The 18,648-nt window shown below is 44.0% G+C and overlaps 6 protein-coding genes across 6 annotated transcripts; 2 read left to right on the forward strand and 4 right to left on the reverse strand.

Moving 5' to 3' along the window:
• Positions 1–7: 7 nt before the first annotated feature.
• EAE97_002519 (uncharacterized protein) lies at positions 8–885 on the forward strand (the record flags this gene model as incomplete). The annotated part of the gene is made up of 4 exons (XM_038873030.1): positions 8–60; positions 139–173; positions 283–397; positions 493–885. The coding sequence occupies 4 exons, from the start codon at positions 8–10 to the stop codon at positions 629–631; spliced, it is 342 nt and encodes a 113-aa protein (XP_038736236.1). The 3' UTR covers positions 632–885.
• Positions 886–1,679: 794 nt separating this feature from the next.
• Positions 1,680–2,465, reverse strand: EAE97_002520 (uncharacterized protein; the record flags this gene model as incomplete). The annotated part of the gene is made up of 1 exon (XM_038873031.1): positions 1,680–2,465. The coding sequence occupies one exon, from the start codon at positions 2,463–2,465 to the stop codon at positions 1,680–1,682; it is 786 nt and encodes a 261-aa protein (XP_038736237.1).
• An 800-nt stretch (positions 2,466–3,265) lies between these two features.
• EAE97_002521 (uncharacterized protein) lies at positions 3,266–5,002 on the reverse strand. The gene is made up of 3 exons (XM_038873032.1): positions 4,806–5,002; positions 4,521–4,708; positions 3,266–4,421 (listed from the first exon to the last, which is right to left on the reverse strand). Exons 1-3 carry the CDS (start codon positions 4,806–4,808, stop codon positions 3,431–3,433), a joined length of 1,182 nt encoding a protein of 393 aa, XP_038736238.1. The 5' UTR covers positions 4,809–5,002; the 3' UTR covers positions 3,266–3,430.
• A 263-nt stretch (positions 5,003–5,265) lies between these two features.
• EAE97_002522 (uncharacterized protein) lies at positions 5,266–6,771 on the forward strand (the record flags this gene model as incomplete). The annotated part of the gene is made up of 1 exon (XM_038873033.1): positions 5,266–6,771. The coding sequence occupies one exon, from the start codon at positions 5,266–5,268 to the stop codon at positions 6,769–6,771; it is 1,506 nt and encodes a 501-aa protein (XP_038736239.1).
• A 2,054-nt stretch (positions 6,772–8,825) lies between these two features.
• EAE97_002523 (uncharacterized protein) lies at positions 8,826–9,752 on the reverse strand (the record flags this gene model as incomplete). The annotated part of the gene is made up of 2 exons (XM_038873034.1): positions 8,826–9,447; positions 9,541–9,752. The coding sequence occupies 2 exons, from the start codon at positions 9,750–9,752 to the stop codon at positions 8,826–8,828; spliced, it is 834 nt and encodes a 277-aa protein (XP_038736240.1).
• Positions 9,753–10,278: 526 nt separating this feature from the next.
• Positions 10,279–17,661, reverse strand: EAE97_002524 (uncharacterized protein). The gene is made up of 4 exons (XM_038873035.1): positions 17,230–17,661; positions 16,815–17,139; positions 10,796–16,743; positions 10,279–10,741 (listed from the first exon to the last, which is right to left on the reverse strand). The coding sequence occupies exons 1-4, from the start codon at positions 17,476–17,478 to the stop codon at positions 10,694–10,696; spliced, it is 6,570 nt and encodes a 2,189-aa protein (XP_038736241.1). The 5' UTR covers positions 17,479–17,661; the 3' UTR covers positions 10,279–10,693.
• Positions 17,662–18,648: the final 987 nt, after the last annotated feature.

The raw sequence follows: 18,648 nt of genomic DNA on the forward strand, positions 1-18,648 counted from the left end.
AATAATCATGAGTACATTTGGAAGCCCGGGTGGGCGCATGGTCAATAACAAACCTTCGCCGTATGTTAACTCTCATGATTTTATAGTTTATGAATTATTCTGGCGAAGAGAGAACTAACAATTGGATTGGGAATACAGACCAGAAAGAGGAAGTTTTCCATTGGATCATGATGGTATGGATCACTCTTTATACTTGGATACGGATTCACGAGTGCGCAAATCGAAATGCCTTTGAACTATGGAATATCAGGACTATATACTAATACGGCAATGCGACTACAGGCGAATGCAAATCAGTAATGCAAAGTTATCTCAATTGTATGAAGAAGGTTCGAGGCATGAATGATCCAGAATGTAGAGATCTGGCAAAATCATATTTATCGTGCCGGATGGATAGGTGGGTCACTTGCTTTTATACATAGTCTGGGTTGGAAAATGGGATATGGATGAGGGTCTAAGATATTGAGGACTAATGATTGGAATGTGCTATAGAAATTTGATGGCGAAAGACGAACTCAAGAACTTGGGATTTGCAGATGAAAGCCCAGAGACGAAGGGTGTGGATAAGAAGGATGATGCAAAAGAGGGTGGCGACGATGCAAATAAACATAAGAACGAGCTAAGGTGGTGATGATGGTTGTAGATCGGTTCGAGGCGAATTGAAAGGGAACGAATGAAATACTCGGGGATAGCGGGGAGGTATCTTATCATCATCTGTAAAACTACAGCATTGGGTCGGCGTTTTTGGGTGGAGCTACAGGATGGATGTCTGTCAAATTGCTTGAATAAAATGCTAAGGAGATTCATTTCACACCTTCAAGGGAATAGTGTTTCGATTACATCGTCATTCAATTCTGTTTTCATTCGATTGTGCTGATATTCGCATTTCAATTTCGTTGCTATTCTAAACCCGAATGTCGCTCATATGTTGCTTTGGAATTAACACCGCCATAGGGTCTAGATTCTAGCCATCATAGTAATGGTCTGCTATGTTGTCCAACAAGCCGAAGGCTTAAACACAATATTTTCAAGTGCGAGGCCATCAACAAGTGTAGGCGATAGATATTTTCTTTGCCAAGGCCCTCTGTCATATGGAGTGAAGGTCAAAATATGTACTTCTCCATTTCCCTCATCTCCAACAAGCGATCCACCCCGAAACTGCTCAAGATGTAGATTGGAGGACTTCACAAAGGATTTGGCAAGTCTGATCATCTTGGTCTACTTAGGATTGAATAACAGGCTTAGCATACCGAATAATACGGTGACTTTTTCTCCCAATCTTCAGTTTGCAATGATATGTTTTGGATGTGTTTGCCATCTGAAGAAACCGTCAATATTCGAGTGTCACATTGATCAACCATATTCAATTACTACCTTTCAGACTCTATTATGTGTGTATCATAACACTGTAAGATTAGAAGTTTGGTCGAGCAATAATAGCTCAAATAAATCCATTCAAAAATGGAATATTAGGGAAGTGTGCAGTAATTACGGTGAAGGGGGGCTACCATCCTCAAGTACTTTGGGATAGCTCCATCATTAAAACGACCCTAAATAGACAAACTCAAATGGCAGTGAACCAATGAAACTTCCACCCAAACTCCCAGAACGAACATAACTAATCTTGCCGTTGTGGTGGCTCTTGACCATGCAACAACAGCATACGAACAGTCTCAGCCTTAACTACTCCCTGGTAATGGTTTACGAGCACGCCTCGTAGAGTTACCGGTATTATTTGGTTGAGGAACCGGCGTATAACTCCTCAGCTCGCTGCTCTGCTTTTGAGGATTATCTTTCGCAAGAATAGATCGTGCTCTCTCATGTGTTGCTTTGAGTTCCATAGACTTTGAAATAAGTTCATTCACTACTTCAGTCTTATTCGAATTCTTCTGACAATCATGCGTTTGCAAAATTTTACCATATTGGTCGACGGTGAGTTTTAAATCATTCTCGATTTTCTTCATTGTTCTCGTGGTTTCCCACATCTCAGGTGAACACCCATTCGCTTCTTTAAATGCTTTTTCATAAGCCGTTATACCCCCTTCTTCCAGCACCAGTCTTTCTTCCTTGAGATCTTTTTCTGTATTCTTGACGTGTTCCACAATCTTCCTGTAGGGATATTTTTTGAGATGCTTCTCGAGTTTTTCTATATATCCACCTATCTTGGCGCCCCCATTCAGCGATGCATTGCTCTCGCGTAACCTTCTCAAATGATCTAGTAATTTTGGTATGATAATACTAACATCTTCCGCCAATCCGGGCATGTCTGTAAAACGGCTGAGGATAGGTTTAAGATACCCCAGCCGGTTTTGATATCTGGACGTTATGTCAGATTGAGGACTTTTGCAGTTGTCTCGAGACGAAGCTCTTGAACCTCCCCGCGATGTCTTTTTTTTATCATCTCGATCATCTCGATGATTTCTGTTCTCTTTGCCTTCACGACGAAAGGGGTTGTCGTTAAACATTGTTTTACTCCCCAAAAACAAAGCTGCTTAATGCAATGGATTGAAAAAGTTTGAATAATAATTTATGCACACAGCTATATTCAATTGCATCGGGAGGGGTTTTAATAACTACATCGTTCAGGCATATGTTCCAACTGATTCTGACAGTGCTGGGAACGAATTTTCAAAACTAAATCCTCTAGAGGTATACGCACCGGTGCCTAGACCTATATAGTACAGCCTTGGGACTTTTTTAAGACCAGTTATCACAGATTGTTGCCGCCAGCGCTTACGGCCCCCTCGAGGTCGCTTGTGGTCGCTTGTGGTCTATCGCTAGATTACAGCGGTACACAGGAGTGGGTTACAGGAAGAATTGTTGCCATGGAAAGAGCATAAAGAAGTATGAAGAATTGTTGGCTAGAGAGATTTGAAGATGAAATGGAGTTGTAGCCTGTAAAAGATATAAAGTTACTAGAATTTAGAAGATTACAGACATGGGTACCGAGTAAAATGGAATTCGTTGTTATATAGAAAAGCTTTCTGCATTTGTTACAAATTAGATTTGATATTAGATCTAACATATCGATTATCACAATAGTGAGTTCAATGATAACCGGATTTTACTACCTTCCATCCTCGCTTAGAGAAAAGGATTTTTACCATAGAGAACAAATCACAAGAGTCTGATTTCGAGTTCCCAACCTGGGCCATGATGCTAGCACTCAATAATTGCTGCCTTGCCTGCTTCGATGGTGAAAACAGTGTAAAAACAGCGAGACTCAAGTTGGTTAAGCAGTAAGGTTGTGAACGCCGAGAATTGAAATTCATATGCAATATTTCCGACTATTAATGTCAAAAGTAGGTCAAATTCTCGAACCTGTCCCAAACTCCAAATTTCCCTACCGGCCTATGATCACTAAAATGGTACAATTAAGGGTATCTCCATTTCATCTATTCAACCCATTACGCCGACTCTTTGAGCAATCTTACAATCCATTCGCCTGACCACCTCGACTTCTCCTTCGAGTGAGTCGGGCCGTGCCTCCAGTACCACCTTCACTAAAACTTGTGCCCAGGCCAGAATCACTTCTCCTACCAGCTTGCCAACTCCCTTCCCCGTCTTCGTCTTCATCGTCCGCATCCCCTCCAAGCGGCAGAATCACTGCTTCTTCCAATATTTTATCTTCCTCATCCTCTTCTTTCTTGATGCCTATTGGTGGATATATTAATGGCATTTGACCCCTTACAGTTGGAAATGTTCTCGGAGTATCTGAAAGGTCAGGCTCATCATCCGTTGCCTCATCTTTGATTGCATCTTCATTTTTCGCAATCTCTTGTCCCTTTCCAACCCTTTCTTTCTCCCTCCCTCCAAAACATAACTTCAGGATTGCCCATCCAAAAACACAACCTAGCATTTCCGTCCCCCAAAATGCGCCCACTCCGATGATCGCACTGATAATCCTCCAATTCCACATCCACCACCGTATTCCACTTAATTTCGCTCTCACAAGTATCCTGCATGCATATATTTGTACTTCGCCCGAATCTTTCTCAATGACCACTTCCACTGCACTTGGTATGTTCTTGTTTCCTCTTGGAAAACTAACACCTTCCGCCATTTCCACAGTAATCTTCTCGTCTTCTCTTTTCCATCCGAGCACATACAGTGGTGCATTTACCAGCTTGCCCAATCCAGATACCAACTCACTTTCGTATGTCAAAATTGTAGGTCGCCGGGAAGAGAAAAGTACATCTTCATTCTTAGTAATCCTTGACAGAGGTAGTAGATGTTCGACGCCTGGTATCAAGCTAGGGGTTTTATAATTAGGTCCTAGAAAGTTCACATGTATCATAAAATTCCCGGCTCTCAGATTCAGTGGAGAACGTGGCATGTGTAGTTCGAGTTGAATATCGTATTCCTGACGTGTTACAAGGGTGTTGTCTAGAGGTACAATGCCGTGTGGATGCTGGCCTGGTCTGCATTTGTTCCCGCGTTAGTATATCTCGTAGTCATTTATTTATTACGTCCACAGCAGTACCGACCACAGGGCTTCTTAAATGGAATGATATACGCACGCGAATTGTAACCAAACCCTCCTTTCCACCCCAAGTGCTGGCACCCAGCTCCAATATAATCCCGCATAAGCTACCACAGCAAACCCAAACAACACAAGTGATGTCGAAACAAATAATATAGTATTGAGGTATGTTTTGCGCGCCAGTTTCGAGGTCGCGATCGCAATTGGCTTACGAATTATGGTATCCTATTTGCAGATGTGTGGTTAGCAATCTGAAAATGGGGAATGGGATAAGTTTGTAGGAGGAAAACTGGTGCGCGGTGATGAGATTGGGAATAATTACCATGGTTATGGGTGAACTTGATATTGCATTACATTATTTGTGATAAGAACCAATATGAGAACATGGAAGTCTTGAAGTGCAGCTTGACGCGAATGCGCGTTCCGCTGTGAGGTTGGTGGGCGATGTTTACAAGACAACGCTTGTGTGAGATAATGACGTCGGCTCCAAGTAACCCCTGCGCTTAGCTTGTGATAAACCCCCGGTGAGCTCAGTTCCTGATGGTAATCTTGTGAATTTGACTGCAATTACGATCTTACATGAGCTACGTCGAGAATTCACAAAATTAAAAAAAAACTTGACAAACTGGGCCTTTGAAAATGATGAACTATTAGAACACATACACGACTTGATATGATTCCCCGCCTTGAATAGCCTCATTGCTGTCGCAAACAATCAAGCTCACAAATCTTCATCTGCGCCTTACAATAAAACTTGAACAAACGCAACGTTACCAGGCACAATGGCTTCCCAAGCTGACATGCAAGACCTTCTCCGTCTGCTCACAACTGGTCGTAATAAAGTCCCAATGCTTACAGCAATGCAGCGGGTTAAAGCCCTACAAATCGCATCCATAAACCCCTCCATCTCAGTCGTCGCATCCACGTCTCTTGACACTCTCCAGTCCGCGCTTTCTCTTGATGAGAAAGCTACGAAGTCTCTAATTACTGCTTGTAAGAATGCTAGTAAAACTGCAGGTAAACGATCCGCGAGCGAGACTGATGCCACAAGTAAAGGAGCGTCAAAACGCGTCAAAACATTCGAATCGGCATATTCTTTGCCAGTCGAACAAACGGAAGAGGAGTTAGAGAAGAGTCTGGAGCTACCAGAAATTGTGAGAGATGAAGAGAGGATTGAGAAGACTACTATTTATACAAATAGAGCACCTCTAGTATTGGCATGGACATTGCAATTATTGAAGTATACGATGCCGGGACAGGGGTTAAGTGGGAGATTGAGTTTGGCGCAGGCGCTGGTTAGTGCGAACAGTAAGAGTAAAGCAGAGAGCCTAGGTCTGAAAGGGAAATGGAAGGATGAGGATGAAGGGAAGGGATGGCCTAAGGTAAAGATCATGGGGAGGGAGATCGGCGTCTTGAAGAGAGGAGGCTATGATGGGCCAGAGGAAATCAAAGGAGAGAGTGAGGTTAAGAAGGAAGAAGACAGTATTGCAGTTAAAAACGACTTGAATGATGAATGGGCCGTCTCCACACCCATAATATCTAAGGGTTCAACGTTCATTGCTCGCTCGATATCTGTATCTTCATCCAGTCAAGCTCGCACCCATCTTCAAACCCTCCTTAAGGATACCTCCATCTCGGATGCAAGTCATAATATTACAGCCTTCCGTGTTCAAGGTGAACATGGAATCATCGAAGATTGTAAAGACGATGGCGAATCAGGTGGCGGTAAACATATCCTGGGAGTGCTTCAAAATAACAATATAGTTGGGGTTCTACTTGTTGTCTCAAGATGGTATGGAGGTGTTATGTTAGGGCCTGACCGCTGGCGGATCATGTCACAAGTTTCTAATGATGCATTGTCACAACGCTTAAGAGTCGCGGGAAACATCAGAGGAGGAGAACAATTATGGGGATTAGACATTGAAGCTATTAGTTCGTCAGGTGGAGGTAGTATGCCTATTCATAGGCCGGAGGGAGCGAGAAAATACATCCTGAATGCCTTTGCTTCGCCACCCGCAGATGAGAACGATGAGAGAGGAAAGGGCAAAAAGAAGAAAACTGCGAAAACTTTAGCTGAAGAAAAAGAAAACAATCTAGGATTGCTGATGGGAGCACTAGATCTGTTGTTTGAGAATTGGGTGGAGCATATCGGAAAGGAGGAGTTGGATAGGAGAGCTTGGGGATGGTATGTGCAGGTTAGACCAGAGGTGGAGAGTGGTGTTGCAGGGTGGGGTGGAAAAGGGGTTGTGAAGTTGAGTGACATATTGGCATTAAGGAGGAACTTGTGAGATCGGTAAACTAGTGAGTAGATTCCTCTTGCTATGATTGATACTCTGTGAGAAGAATGCGCATGCACAATGGCGTGAACAAATCTTGTTAATGAAACACCCCTTTGGTTCTAGCTAGCTAACTCTGCACCCAAAATATGTATTTTTATACTGGTACTTTTCCCTCCTATCTGTTTCGTCATAGAAAACAGTTCTCCAATTCCCATCTTATATTCTGGATTGAGTTTACAATTTACCGGATTCAAGACAGCGTAACGGTCAAGTAGTCTACTACCTATAGCAGAATGCAAATTGAAAGCAACGACTTTCATATGTTTACTGTATGGTAACTGTTTACTAACTAGATGTTTGCTTAGAGCTCCAGTTTGAACTTCTGTAGCTCTTTCACGAATGATGAATCTTGACCGTGCTCGCGCTACCAACATGAAGCATATCTAATATCACTGAGATGGCGTTGAATAATGGCCGTGGCGCAACAGAGGCTAGTTCATACCTAGTAATAAGTTCATCTCACCTCATGATTATTTCAAGAGCTCGGCGGTAATGGTATAACTACCAGATTGGAGAGCCCGCGTTTGTCGCTAAAGAGGTGCCAGATTAACCTCGGCTAGGCTAGTAGCCCATATCTTCCTTCTGCTCTATTCCGACATTGAGATGTTGCAAAGCAGATAACCAATATTTTGTACCGTAAGGAAAGAGTTTAGCTTCAAGGTATTTAGGCAGCGGCTCCAGCTCGTGAAAGCGCCTCTCAATACAGATGCATCTATCAGTCTTTGACATTGACCTTCGCGGGAAATTCATTCGTTGGTGGCACGGAGTCTTCTGAATCCAGAGGTGCCTCGTCCAAGCTCAGTAAGTTTGTATGCTGCACCTGTGTACATTCATCGAATAGATTCATCATTTAGTTTCATTCTAGGAAGAAGATGCTGTGAATGTATTGAAAATTTGAAACGCGGATTTCTGTCCCCTTCTCAACTCCAACAACGGGGTGGTTTTTATCTCAGTGGCTTGTCAATAACCATGGTTGGAGCTGTATTCTTTCTTCGAATCTGAATGCCTGTCATTGTTTCCGCAATATTGAGTGAACCAATCATAGTAGAATTGTGAATACCAGTCCCAGTCACTGTCACTCTCACTGGTCATTATTTCCGTGATATTGAGCGAACCGATTTGAAAAAAATCTAATCATAATAGAGTTATGGTTACCAACATCTATCTCCATCGTCAGCCATCATTTCCCCCAGATATCGAATGGATCAATTTGCTAGCTTTTCGAATCATGATATGAATCAATGCCCTGATAAGTACTACTTAAACCACAGCTGTCCTCGGAATCTCCCGCTTCCTTCTCTGGTTGTCCTCGCATTTACATGGAAAACAGCGAAACGTCCTCGAATCCAGCATTGTTTCTCAACACACCAACATATATGAATGAATAAGAATCGTTTGGTGATGATACTGATTTCACTGTCACCCATCTCCGCAAGCATCAAATCAAATCGAATCAGTCTGAGACTGCAATGAGTACTCGAGTATAAAATAGAAAGCAGTTGACGTTTTGTGATTTTAGATACCCCATATTCTTCGATTTCCGGAATCGCTAGGTGAGGAGAATCAAGTAGTCCATCTCATACGTCTCAAGCGAACTCGTCACTACGTAGTGTGTAAGTAACAGGTGAATAAATGATCCTGAGTCATTCATAGCCTACTACAAAGGAGCTAGTTCTACAACAAGGCGTATTTAAAGACTGCTTCTTCCTGTAATTAGCTACTTCCTTAAGTTGAACACACATTGACAACTAGAGCCTACATCGTAGGTCTTATTTCATACGTACTCTTCTCAAACCAGCAGATAGTACTAAACAGGAAAAGTATCGTTACTTATACTATCTTTTATTGGCCAGTATAATAAACTTTGTGGTGCAGTTAGCAACAGTTATTTGCAATTAAATATCTTTGAGACTTAAATTTGACCAGATTGACGATACAGCTTGGATTCTAGATGGTTTCAAAACACTGAAACATAATCGACAGCCTCCCCCATTCCAGCGCAATCACCCAACCACATGACCCAGTACCCCCGTAAGAGGATCATACCCCCCAAAAGCAATCCCCACCGTCTGTGCCGTCACCTCCAGACCCTCCGGCAACACCTCCTCATTAGCCAACATCAACTTCTCGATCATCACCGCCAAGCTCGCCAAATTCGTTTGCACACCCCCCCTTCTCCACCCCTCCCGATACGGCAGCCGTTCCTCCTCAAAGAAAACCCTCACCCACTCTACATCCGCGATACCCTCCACCGGATCCCCCAGCGTACTCAAATACAACGCCGTCTCTCCATAGCTCAAAACAAAATGCTGAGCCGAGTAAGAAAAGTGTGGATCGTGCTCCTCTTCATATTTCACACGTGCGTATTTGGCGGCCGCGGCGACGGGGATGGATGTTTGGGGGGAGGTGAAGAATGAGAGGAATTGGTTGAAGATTGTTTGGTTGAATGAATAGTCATCGTGATTTGGAGAGGAGTAGTAGTCGGCGCGGGAAAGCGATCCATCGTGTTCGATGGGAAAATTGTGCTCGTTGAGGTCATCGAGATTGAAAGATGTAGCGAGGAGATTGCCTTGAACTGAGAGCAGACCGGCGGTGCCAATGGCAGTGGCAAAATCGACGCCCACGCTAGATTAAAGATTAGATTTACAGTGATCAATCGATGTATAGTACAGTTAGGAGACAATAGAGAAAGTTTGATGTGACAAAGAGAAATCATACTTCAAAGCAGTATCTAACGCGGTGATAACATCAGGAACCGTGAATCCTTTTCCATCATGCGGGAGAAATCCATGATTGGCGAGGGAGTTCATCGCGGGACATGGAGAACGAACATCACCTGGACCAGGTGGTGACCAAGTCGTGAAGCTCCCTTCAGCATGTGCGAGGAAAATTAGCAACGCTGCTGCCAAGAAGATTATTTTACCAAACATTAGGTCTGAAGGACGTGAACTAATACTAGAGTAGAATCAATATGAACACGGAATCGAGAATAGGGAAATGTATGGGTACCGAAACATTTGAGCTATGTAAGAATACCCTTCATCAGCTTCTCGACGTCTACCTGAAAAGTTCATCATTCCCCTTTCTTTCCTAGCACGTCAAGGAGATATATATCATGTTTGTGAATATTTTTAAGCTCGGCCACGCTTGCGGAATCCCCAATTTCCCGCTGTGGGGCAGCTCTGAACTTGAGGCTGATTAGCCATAATCAACTTTCATCAAACCAGAATCAGTGATTTTCAATCAAAAAATGAGAAGATCTTTGCCAACTGAAGCGAGGGTTTCTCCACAATGTAATTCTAAGAAGCGCTAAGAACGGCAGTTTGTTTTGACCACATCGTCATAATAAAAATAAAAAAATCCACCCATTAAAGATTGTCAGTAATTAATCTCGTGGGAATAAAGGAGAACGATCTTCACAAACGAATGTGATTGTTTCCAGAAAAATATATTGAACTCCATTTATGATACATAAAAGTTTGCCGCCTTCCCACATAACAGCAAGTAAGCCAAACCATTTCCACGCCATATGTCTGTTTTTCCCCACGCCACCAGATTTTTTGCCCACCCTTAAATTTCTGTCATACAGAAGGTAGGCAAGGAAACATTAATCATGTAAGATGCATTAAATAAAAATTTTTGTCGTTCCCTGTTCCCACCATAAGTATAGCAGATCTTGCAAAAATCCCAATTCCTTTTACTCGCTATGCAGTAGACAAACCGGAAAGATCTGTAACATGGAACGCCGAATGTGACCTAAGAGGTTATGTAACAATGAGACAGATCTTGAAAATTTTCAATCACTGGTGCGACACATTTATATGTTTGTGCCAGAATCAAATTATCCAGATCTGGTTAAGGGTGTGTAACTTTATCTTGAGAGAGAACGTTGCACGATAACAGCAATCCGCTCAGCGACCTAATCAAAATTCTGTCAGTTATTTGAGTAAAGTGAGAGGACCGCGGATCTTACCTCTGGTGTCGACTTGATATATGGCAAGTCAAAGAATTTGTATTTGTTCTCGTTCTTGGCGAGTTCGATGACCATGTTAAGCACGCCCCAAGGGATCGGCAGGGACACAAATGCTCTTTCTAACAAAACCCGAAGAATTTGTTGACTGATATCCGACTCCTCTTGATCATTGACGTCATTTCCGAATAGTTCCAGGAGCGCTTGCACGAAGTAATTTGTATGGGCGTTAGGGAAACGAAGTTGGTTGACCATGCTGGTCAGAAGATAATGTCGAGCTTCTGGGTTGAGTTCGTGAACCAGCATCGAGAGCAAAGCAGCATCGGTAGAACCGCGAGCAAAACTATTAAGCTCTCCCTTTTGACTTGCTCTCGTCACAGCGTACATACAGATGTGTAAAACGATAGACTCAATCAGCTGCAAGTCAACGTTGACAGGCACAAATCCTGGGCCGCTCACTTCGGTTTGCTTGCGTTGTATAGTATGAGTAATGTGAGCCACCGCATCTTCCGAAGGGCCATTTTGTAAGGCTTGTTCGAGAATCTCATATAGACCTGTTGATTGTAGGGTTCCCTCGACATCAAGGCTGGCAATCTCTGGTGATGTGCGGATCTCTTCAATACGTTCAATTTTCAATCCTGGCTGTAACGGATCTGGCAACTGAGTCTTTGTTGGATGAGCATTGAGAATGAGATTCAACAATTGAACACAATGACCTGGCACGTTGGCACATAACTTCGACGAGTATGCAACTACGAAGTCAGGATAATCATGCTGTAACACAAGAAAGAATTTGAGAACTCCTTGATAAATATCCCTTGCCGCCAATGTCAATTGTAATGGCTTCAGTAGCTCGCCTGTATAGGACAGTAAACATTCCGCAAGCTTTGCAAATGGTTGCCACCCCATCTCATCCGGGAGTCCCATCAATGGTACAAGGAAAAAGCGATGAGAGATCAAGGTCATCCAACCGTATACAAAGCCTGGGAAGTAAGCTGGCTGGAGTTTGATGAGCTTTTCAGCGAATGTCAGAATGATCTGGCGGTTCTCCGTTTCGGACAAATCAGTCGAGAAAGTATTCAAATGACAAAGCATGGAAGAAAGAAGTCGTGTAAAGACCTTTTGATTGAAGCCCTCGCCCCGCATGACATGATGATGATTTAAAACCAATGTTATGACTGATAGAACTGATTCCAAGAACGCGGCTTTGTCACCCTTCACTTCGCCTTCGCGTTCATAGCCCCTAACCAGTAGAGATATAAGCTTTGCCAATGCATCAATAGGGACGTAGGCATCATTAAGGAAGCCATGCATTTGAATTTGTTGTTCAAAACGTTCGACTGATGTATCAATCGAAAGGCGCAAGAAAAGGCAAAGATCCTCCTTATCGTTGATAAGCTGCCTGTTATACATGTGGGATATGAATACCAGCGCTGCCCTCTCCGGAGCAATGGGGTTGCTGAACAAGTGAATCCACTCCTCGAAGACATATTCCATTTGATCTTGACGAAAGGCAAGTCGGTCATTTTGACTGCGACCGACGCTTTTTGGAAGGGCAGAAGCAGCAAGCTTCTCCTTGAGCTGCTGGCCAACTTCCAAGTTAGGCTCTTTTGATATCCATTCAAAAGCGACTTCCAAACTTTTCGCGACATCAGTATACAGCGCTAGTGGTCGATCACATAAGAAAACCTGCTCCAAGAGAGAAAGGAAGAATTCTAGGGTCCCTTCTTTGCGCTCCGCCAAGGCGGTAGAGGTAGCGAAGTCGACGCGTGCCCAATCAATCATTTCAGCCTTGACCAATGCAATAATCAATGGGACGTGGAGAAGTGCTTCTCCAACTTGCTGTCCAATAATCATGGAAACACGAACAGCACAACGACCACCAATCCTGATAATGTTCTCAAGTACATGTACTAAGCACTCAATCACCAAAGTGTTTTCACTTCCACTAAACACTATTCCACAGATTTGCTCTGCAATCCAAATATCATAAGGTTCTTGTCCTTGCTGGCTTCTGATGATTAAACTGTACAAGGCATCCAAGATCTCAATGACGGGATGTGGTCGAGGGAGATCCATATAGTGCTGCTCAGGAATATCGGCAGTGGTTTGTTGTAAGTCAGCCAATAGCCTTTGCACCTTCTCCGGCAATCCTTGGGGGTTCATGGCCATATTTGGCATTCTTCCGTTGGACAGAGCAGCTGAAGGCTGGCTGTAAGGGGCTTGCTGGTTGTTGACAAGTGGAATTGTAGGAGTCTCAGCTGGCGCTGGAAGGTTTGGAACCGTGGGAAATTGATCCCGCAGAAGATCGTTGGTGATTGACGTTGTTGCATCTGAAGCTGTAGCAACGTGGGTCGTACCGGCCAAGGATCCAGCTGCCGAACCTCTATCTGCTAGAGGAAGTAGTCTAGGCTGACGAGCGAACTCATCGTAAATAGCCATTTGCTCCTGATTAAGGCCAGACATTGACGGCTGTAACTTATACGGGCTTGGAATGGTCCAGGCCCAACGACTGAGTTGAGGATCGATATATGGATCATCTGGTCGTCTAATGTGGTGAAGGCGCCGAGCTTCTAGTTCTGGCTCTAGTATCTCTTCGATTTCAGGGACAGCGCGTTCCTCAGCCTTCTTCTCGACCTGGCTACAGGCTAGATCGAGGTTGGAATTTACACACATGATTATGGTACCTTCAGGTAACTGATGCTCGACTGATAATGTTCTAATGTAATTTGTCATGCTTGCACGCAACGGCTCTTTAGAAGTGACTAGAGCGAGGCTACCGGCAGTCTTCTTGACCATGTTGATAGCTGCAGAGCGTACACGAGCTTCGTTGGGCTCGGTCGCAAAGTCCTTGTGAATCATTTGAGCGGTCGAGATAGCAGCAATAGTTACAGAACGTTCTACAACCGGCGAAATAATCTCATGAACTGCTCGGGTGATTGCAGTCTTGAGAATATCATGCAATTGGCGCGTGTTCACCATGTCGTTGCTAGGGGGGTAGGTAAGAAGAGGTCCGAGATCAGGCATGGTAGAAAGGATTTCTTGCGGGGAAAATCGGCCACTGGCGATTCCGCCTCCTAAACCATTCACAGAAAGGTTCTCGAATCTATCCAGCCCATCAGGTACTGCCATTGGCTCGGTGGCCTCCTCAATAGGTGGGATGCGGCTCTGGAATTCTGTAGAGGGCTTGATACTCTTATGATCCAGATTCAAACCTTTACAAAGCACCTCGATTTCGAACTTGAGGTTCAGCTTAAGCTCTGCGTTGTGGTATAATTCGATCAAAAGATGAATGATATCCATAAGCCACGGGTTTGGCGGTTTGAAGACGACCGAGTTTCTACCTTCGAAGAGAACTTTGCAAACGAATGGGATGACAACAATGAGCCTTTGCGTGTCACAAGCCTCGAGTAACAGTTGCTTGAAAGCAATGTTCCTGTGCTTGACGGGCTTATCATTAGCAAGTGTCATAGAGCCCAACCAACCACCGAGATTCTTTAGATGCGTGCGGTCGATTGATGACTGCAAAGTGCTTTCAGCATTAAGCAGCTTGGAGACACTGATAAAAGTCTCTCTTAATAGCTGGTTCCATAGGATCTTGTCCTCGAAAAGTTTGACCAGCTTAAGATATAGGACATGGTAATTAGGCTGAACTTTCGCTCGTTCCTCCACTAAATGACCAGCGAACCACTTTTGATTTGTCTCATCAAGGGCGCTCTTTAATTCGATGAATTTTGATTGCACGTTGACCTCGGTGATGTTGTTCAACAAAAACTGCACTTTGCCTTGTGCTTCGGGGTCGGGGTCTTGGAAGTCTGCATTTGGAGGGAGAGGGTCCACGTTGATAGAGTTGAACGGTGGTGCGGAAGGTTCAGCTGAGAGCAGTACGTCGATATTGCCATTTGTAATTCCACCCCCATTCATCAAGTCGTTGTGCCCGTTGCGCAACATATCTTCTTGTTGGTCGTGTATAACATTTTGTGCTCTTTTCCAGGGCTCCGTGCCTTCGAGACCAGGCACTTGCAGCAACTGATGACAGAATCCAGGCCATTCCGATAAACGAGGTATGAATTGCAGTAAAGCTTGTAATCCGAATTTGTACATAGATTCTTCTGGGAGGTGATCTCGGACTGCTTCAAGAATCATACCTAGACCAATCTCAAGAGGTAGGTCGGCAATGAGCTTATTTTGGATGATACCACCGAATAAAACAGCGGTTGTTGCGAGAGCCTCAAGCGGATAGGTAGAATAGAGGGTGTATTCGTCAAAAAGACCATGTATCATACAGGCAAACACATCTTGCTGGTAGGGGTCACGGGTAGATTTGTAACCTGCCAATGCATCAACGATTTGCCGCACCTTGAGCTCTTGACTATACATTTGCTTATAATGCTGTTCCATCATGTGCTGTGCGTTTTCGCTTAGCATGTTGGTCACCAAGCCGTTGCTATCAATAATTCGGTCTAGCTCGTCGTCCTGACCATAGTTTATCAAACGAGGGTAGGCGGTGATACAAGTCCGCTGTACGGCGATCAATTCTGCGGAAGGCTCCTTTGGTAAAATTTCCTCCAAGACATTCAACATAGCGAATACAGTTTTAACAGGTAGCATTATACTGTGTGGTTGCGAAGTCTTTTGACACACAATCTCGTGTTGAGCCTTGATACTCAGGAAAGTCAATAGAGCCGTGCCCAGTTCCTCCTCTCGTGGCGAATTGGTAGCCTTCCAATCTTTGATATCCAGATAGCTGCGGGAGTGTGCTAGGGCAGCAAGATCGAGGCCGAAGCCGTTAAGCATAGAGGCTAGTTCATGAAGCCACTCGTGCTTTATTGCATGCTCTAATATAAGAGGAAGCTCGAGAGGTGCTTTAACATGCGCGTCCATCAAGCGTTGTGCCACCCAGGTCTTATCCTTTCGCCATAAGCTTGCTAAGACAAAATCATAGTGACCATCGACCCTAAATAGAAAGCGTTCGAAAAGATTGTTGATTGTCTCCACTGCCAACTCAGGCCACGGTCGCGGTACGCCGAAAGCTGACACTAAGAATATATCTAGATTTGGTACAACCACTTCTTGGAACAGTCGTTTCGCTTCAACGGTTTCTGAGTATTGGGTCTCTCTGAGGGCAACGATGAAGACGGATGTCAATGTGATAACGGACACAAGCGGATGCCTTACTGCCCATTCAGCACGTTCTCGAACCTCTGGCTTGGCATCGGCATAATCGTCCAGCGTGAATGATGGCCTAAGCTTTGGAATGGTGGAAGCATCAAGCTCGTGTGGATTTAAGGATGCATATGCGCTGATGAAGGAAAGCTGGGTTTCAGTATTTTGCCAGACACCACCAAGCAGTTGTGGAATAATTGCAGGGTCTTCAAGCGCAATTGGTCGAATAGCTTCGTAAACTGCGAGAAATTGTTGTGGAGATATCCTCAGATCTGGTGTATCGAAATGCTGTACAACTTGCAGCCAACTGAACCCTGCGGGAACTTCTTTCCTCAGACTGCTAACGAATATTTGCGGAGAAAATGTAGGAGTTCGACTGATGGCAGTATATAGTAAAGCATCAGAAACTTGTGCCTCATCGAGATTGATATCCCCAGCATGTCGAATATAATTTCTGCATGTATCCTCGTCCGACGTGAACGCTGCTCCAGTTTTTTGTATGTATAATATTAGTCCATTCCCTTCTGTGATTATCGACATTAGGAAGAGCGCCGCGAGAACTTCTGTGGGCGCGGGAATGTCTTGCTCTGGATGGTCGCGAAAACGGTAGCTGATCGCTCTAAACAGTAGAATTTGCGCTTGACGATCGAAATTCGGTGGATGACCTTGGATAAATCTATCGACTATCGTGGCGAGGAAGGATGGTGTGAGATCTTCTTGACCTTGATTCACCTGAGATAGAGCTTCTACGAAGCCTTGATAATTTGCTGATAGGATAGCGTCGGCTGTACAGTTGTGTTAGCCTTCAATGGAAAGGAAAGGAAGGGATGGTGGGACGAGAAATGATTTAAACAACCTTTAGTTTTAAGATCCGGTCTTGATCCGGTTTTGAAAGCAAGTGCTAGAATTGTCTTCTCGAGCGCGTCTAGCTTGAAATGGTCCATAAAGGTTGAGAGGTCAAAATCACGAAAGATGTCTTCATTCCCCGTCTCTATGGACTCCGCAATCTTCCCAGCCTGGTCGACATCATGGGCAACCTTGTGTACTTCATTTACTAAAATCTGATAGTTGCCTGAATTAAGAACAGGTCGATTAATGCCAGGAAATATCTGCGGTGCGTTGCCAACCACAAGTCGGCTGAAGTACTTTGAGAATACTTCCATGCCGTGCTCATCAACTAGCTATAGCAAGCAAGCTTCGTGTTAGATGGAACTCCAAGGTGATAAACAAATAAGAGCACATAGAGCACCTAGATTACATAGATCACATACCTTTCTGAGCTGTTCAGCTTGTTGTTCCCACTTTGTGCGATCTTTATCTTCTTTAATTGTACCGAGTAACAGGTAAACCTGAGCGACGACAATTTTGTTGACTCCGCTGCCACCGATTGGACTGTTTGTAGATGGACTTGCGCCAGCACTGAACGTACTATGATGCGAGCCGTGAGGTGAATGACTAACTCCTGTCACAATTGTTTGCGCCGGTGAAGGTGTGAAAGTCCCCCCTCTTGAATTCACCATCGAAGATAGTTGTATTTTGGCGCAGACCCACTCCCGCAGAGCTACCTCTCAATCTTGTTCAAGATGAAAGGTTGATCTATCTGGGAGGAGTGGACATGGATGAATCGTATTTTGATAATGCGCAACAAGATTATAAGGTTCAAACTTCAAAGGGAAGGAGGTAAAGGGTTTGTTGTTAAAGATTGAATTTGTGAAGGCGATGTGTTCAGTGGGGGCAGTTCGTTCGTTCAACGAGGTCAAGAATTGAAGTTCGTTTTCATCGCCTAACTGGTAAGGCTATTACGGTATTGTAGTATAACCTTGGCATCGAAGAACCGACGACCAAGTGAATGAATCTTGGAATAGCTAGGTAGGTGGGTAGGTATAATGAATGGGAGTGAATGAATATTGACTACTTTCTATTCATTCAATCATAAATTCAGAAGCAGAAGCTCTTCACTTCTAACCTTCACTTCAAATGTACTTATGGGTATATAAATGGGTTTACCTGCCTATTCAGATGATAGGTTGATATTTGTGTGCATCAAACATACAGCTTGAGGGCATCTACGGTGTGAGTTTATGAGACCCCTTCGAGCCTCCGAGATTCTATGGACGAATTCAGATATTTTATCTCCACGTCAGTGATCTCCGGGAGGTCAACGGAGTTTCGTTCAATTCAATTGATGGATGATTGCAATATTTCGTGATGCTATCTCTTGTTCGACATATCATTTCAACCAAAACCATCCACAATAAGTGATTACTTGCTATAGCTAGGTATGCCACAGCTGCGAATTTATCATCATGTCGCACGAATTGGCATTGGGTACATTGAAAAGATATGTAAAAGACCTTAATGAAGCAATCATTGATTCATTGGGTTCAATTCTGAATGAGAAGGTGGGGTTATAATGCAACCCCTGACATCGAGTACTTAGTTAGGTAGTAGGTACGTACCGTTCAATCCATGTTACGACTCTGCTTTTGCCTGCCGCTGCCAGCAACGATATCGTATACTTGTATTGATCACCCCGTGTACTTCGTATGTAAGCATACTCGGTAGACATGTAAGAGAATTCATGATGGACGATGAATCTACGTTCTATTTCCTATACATGTCGATATACCTGTTAATCAACCGAATACGGTACTTGATTGCCATGCAAGGCGGTTGGAGACAAGGCCCAA

This window comes from Botrytis byssoidea, assembly GCF_014898295.1.
Source record: "Botrytis byssoidea strain MUCL 94 chromosome Unknown BBYS_004, whole genome shotgun sequence".
In the NCBI taxonomy this organism is placed as follows: Eukaryota; Fungi; Ascomycota; class Leotiomycetes; order Helotiales; family Sclerotiniaceae; genus Botrytis; species Botrytis byssoidea.

Excerpts from the sequence above, each read along its gene's own strand:
- EAE97_002521 (XM_038873032.1), bottom strand. Across the intron at positions 4,422-4,520 it reads AGGGTTTGGTTACAATTCGC|ACCAGGCCAGCATCCACACG; the intron begins GTGCGTATATCA and ends GAACAAATGCAG.
- EAE97_002524 (XM_038873035.1), bottom strand. The coding sequence starts at position 17,478 with ATGGTGAATTCAAGAGGGGGGACTTTCACACCTTCACCGGCGCAAACA. Across the intron at positions 17,140-17,229 it reads AAGCTGAACAGCTCAGAAAG|CTAGTTGATGAGCACGGCAT; the intron begins GTATGTGATCTA and ends TGCTTGCTATAG. Across the intron at positions 10,742-10,795 it reads ATATCAAGTCGACACCAGAG|GTCGCTGAGCGGATTGCTGT; the intron begins GTAAGATCCGCG and ends AATTTTGATTAG.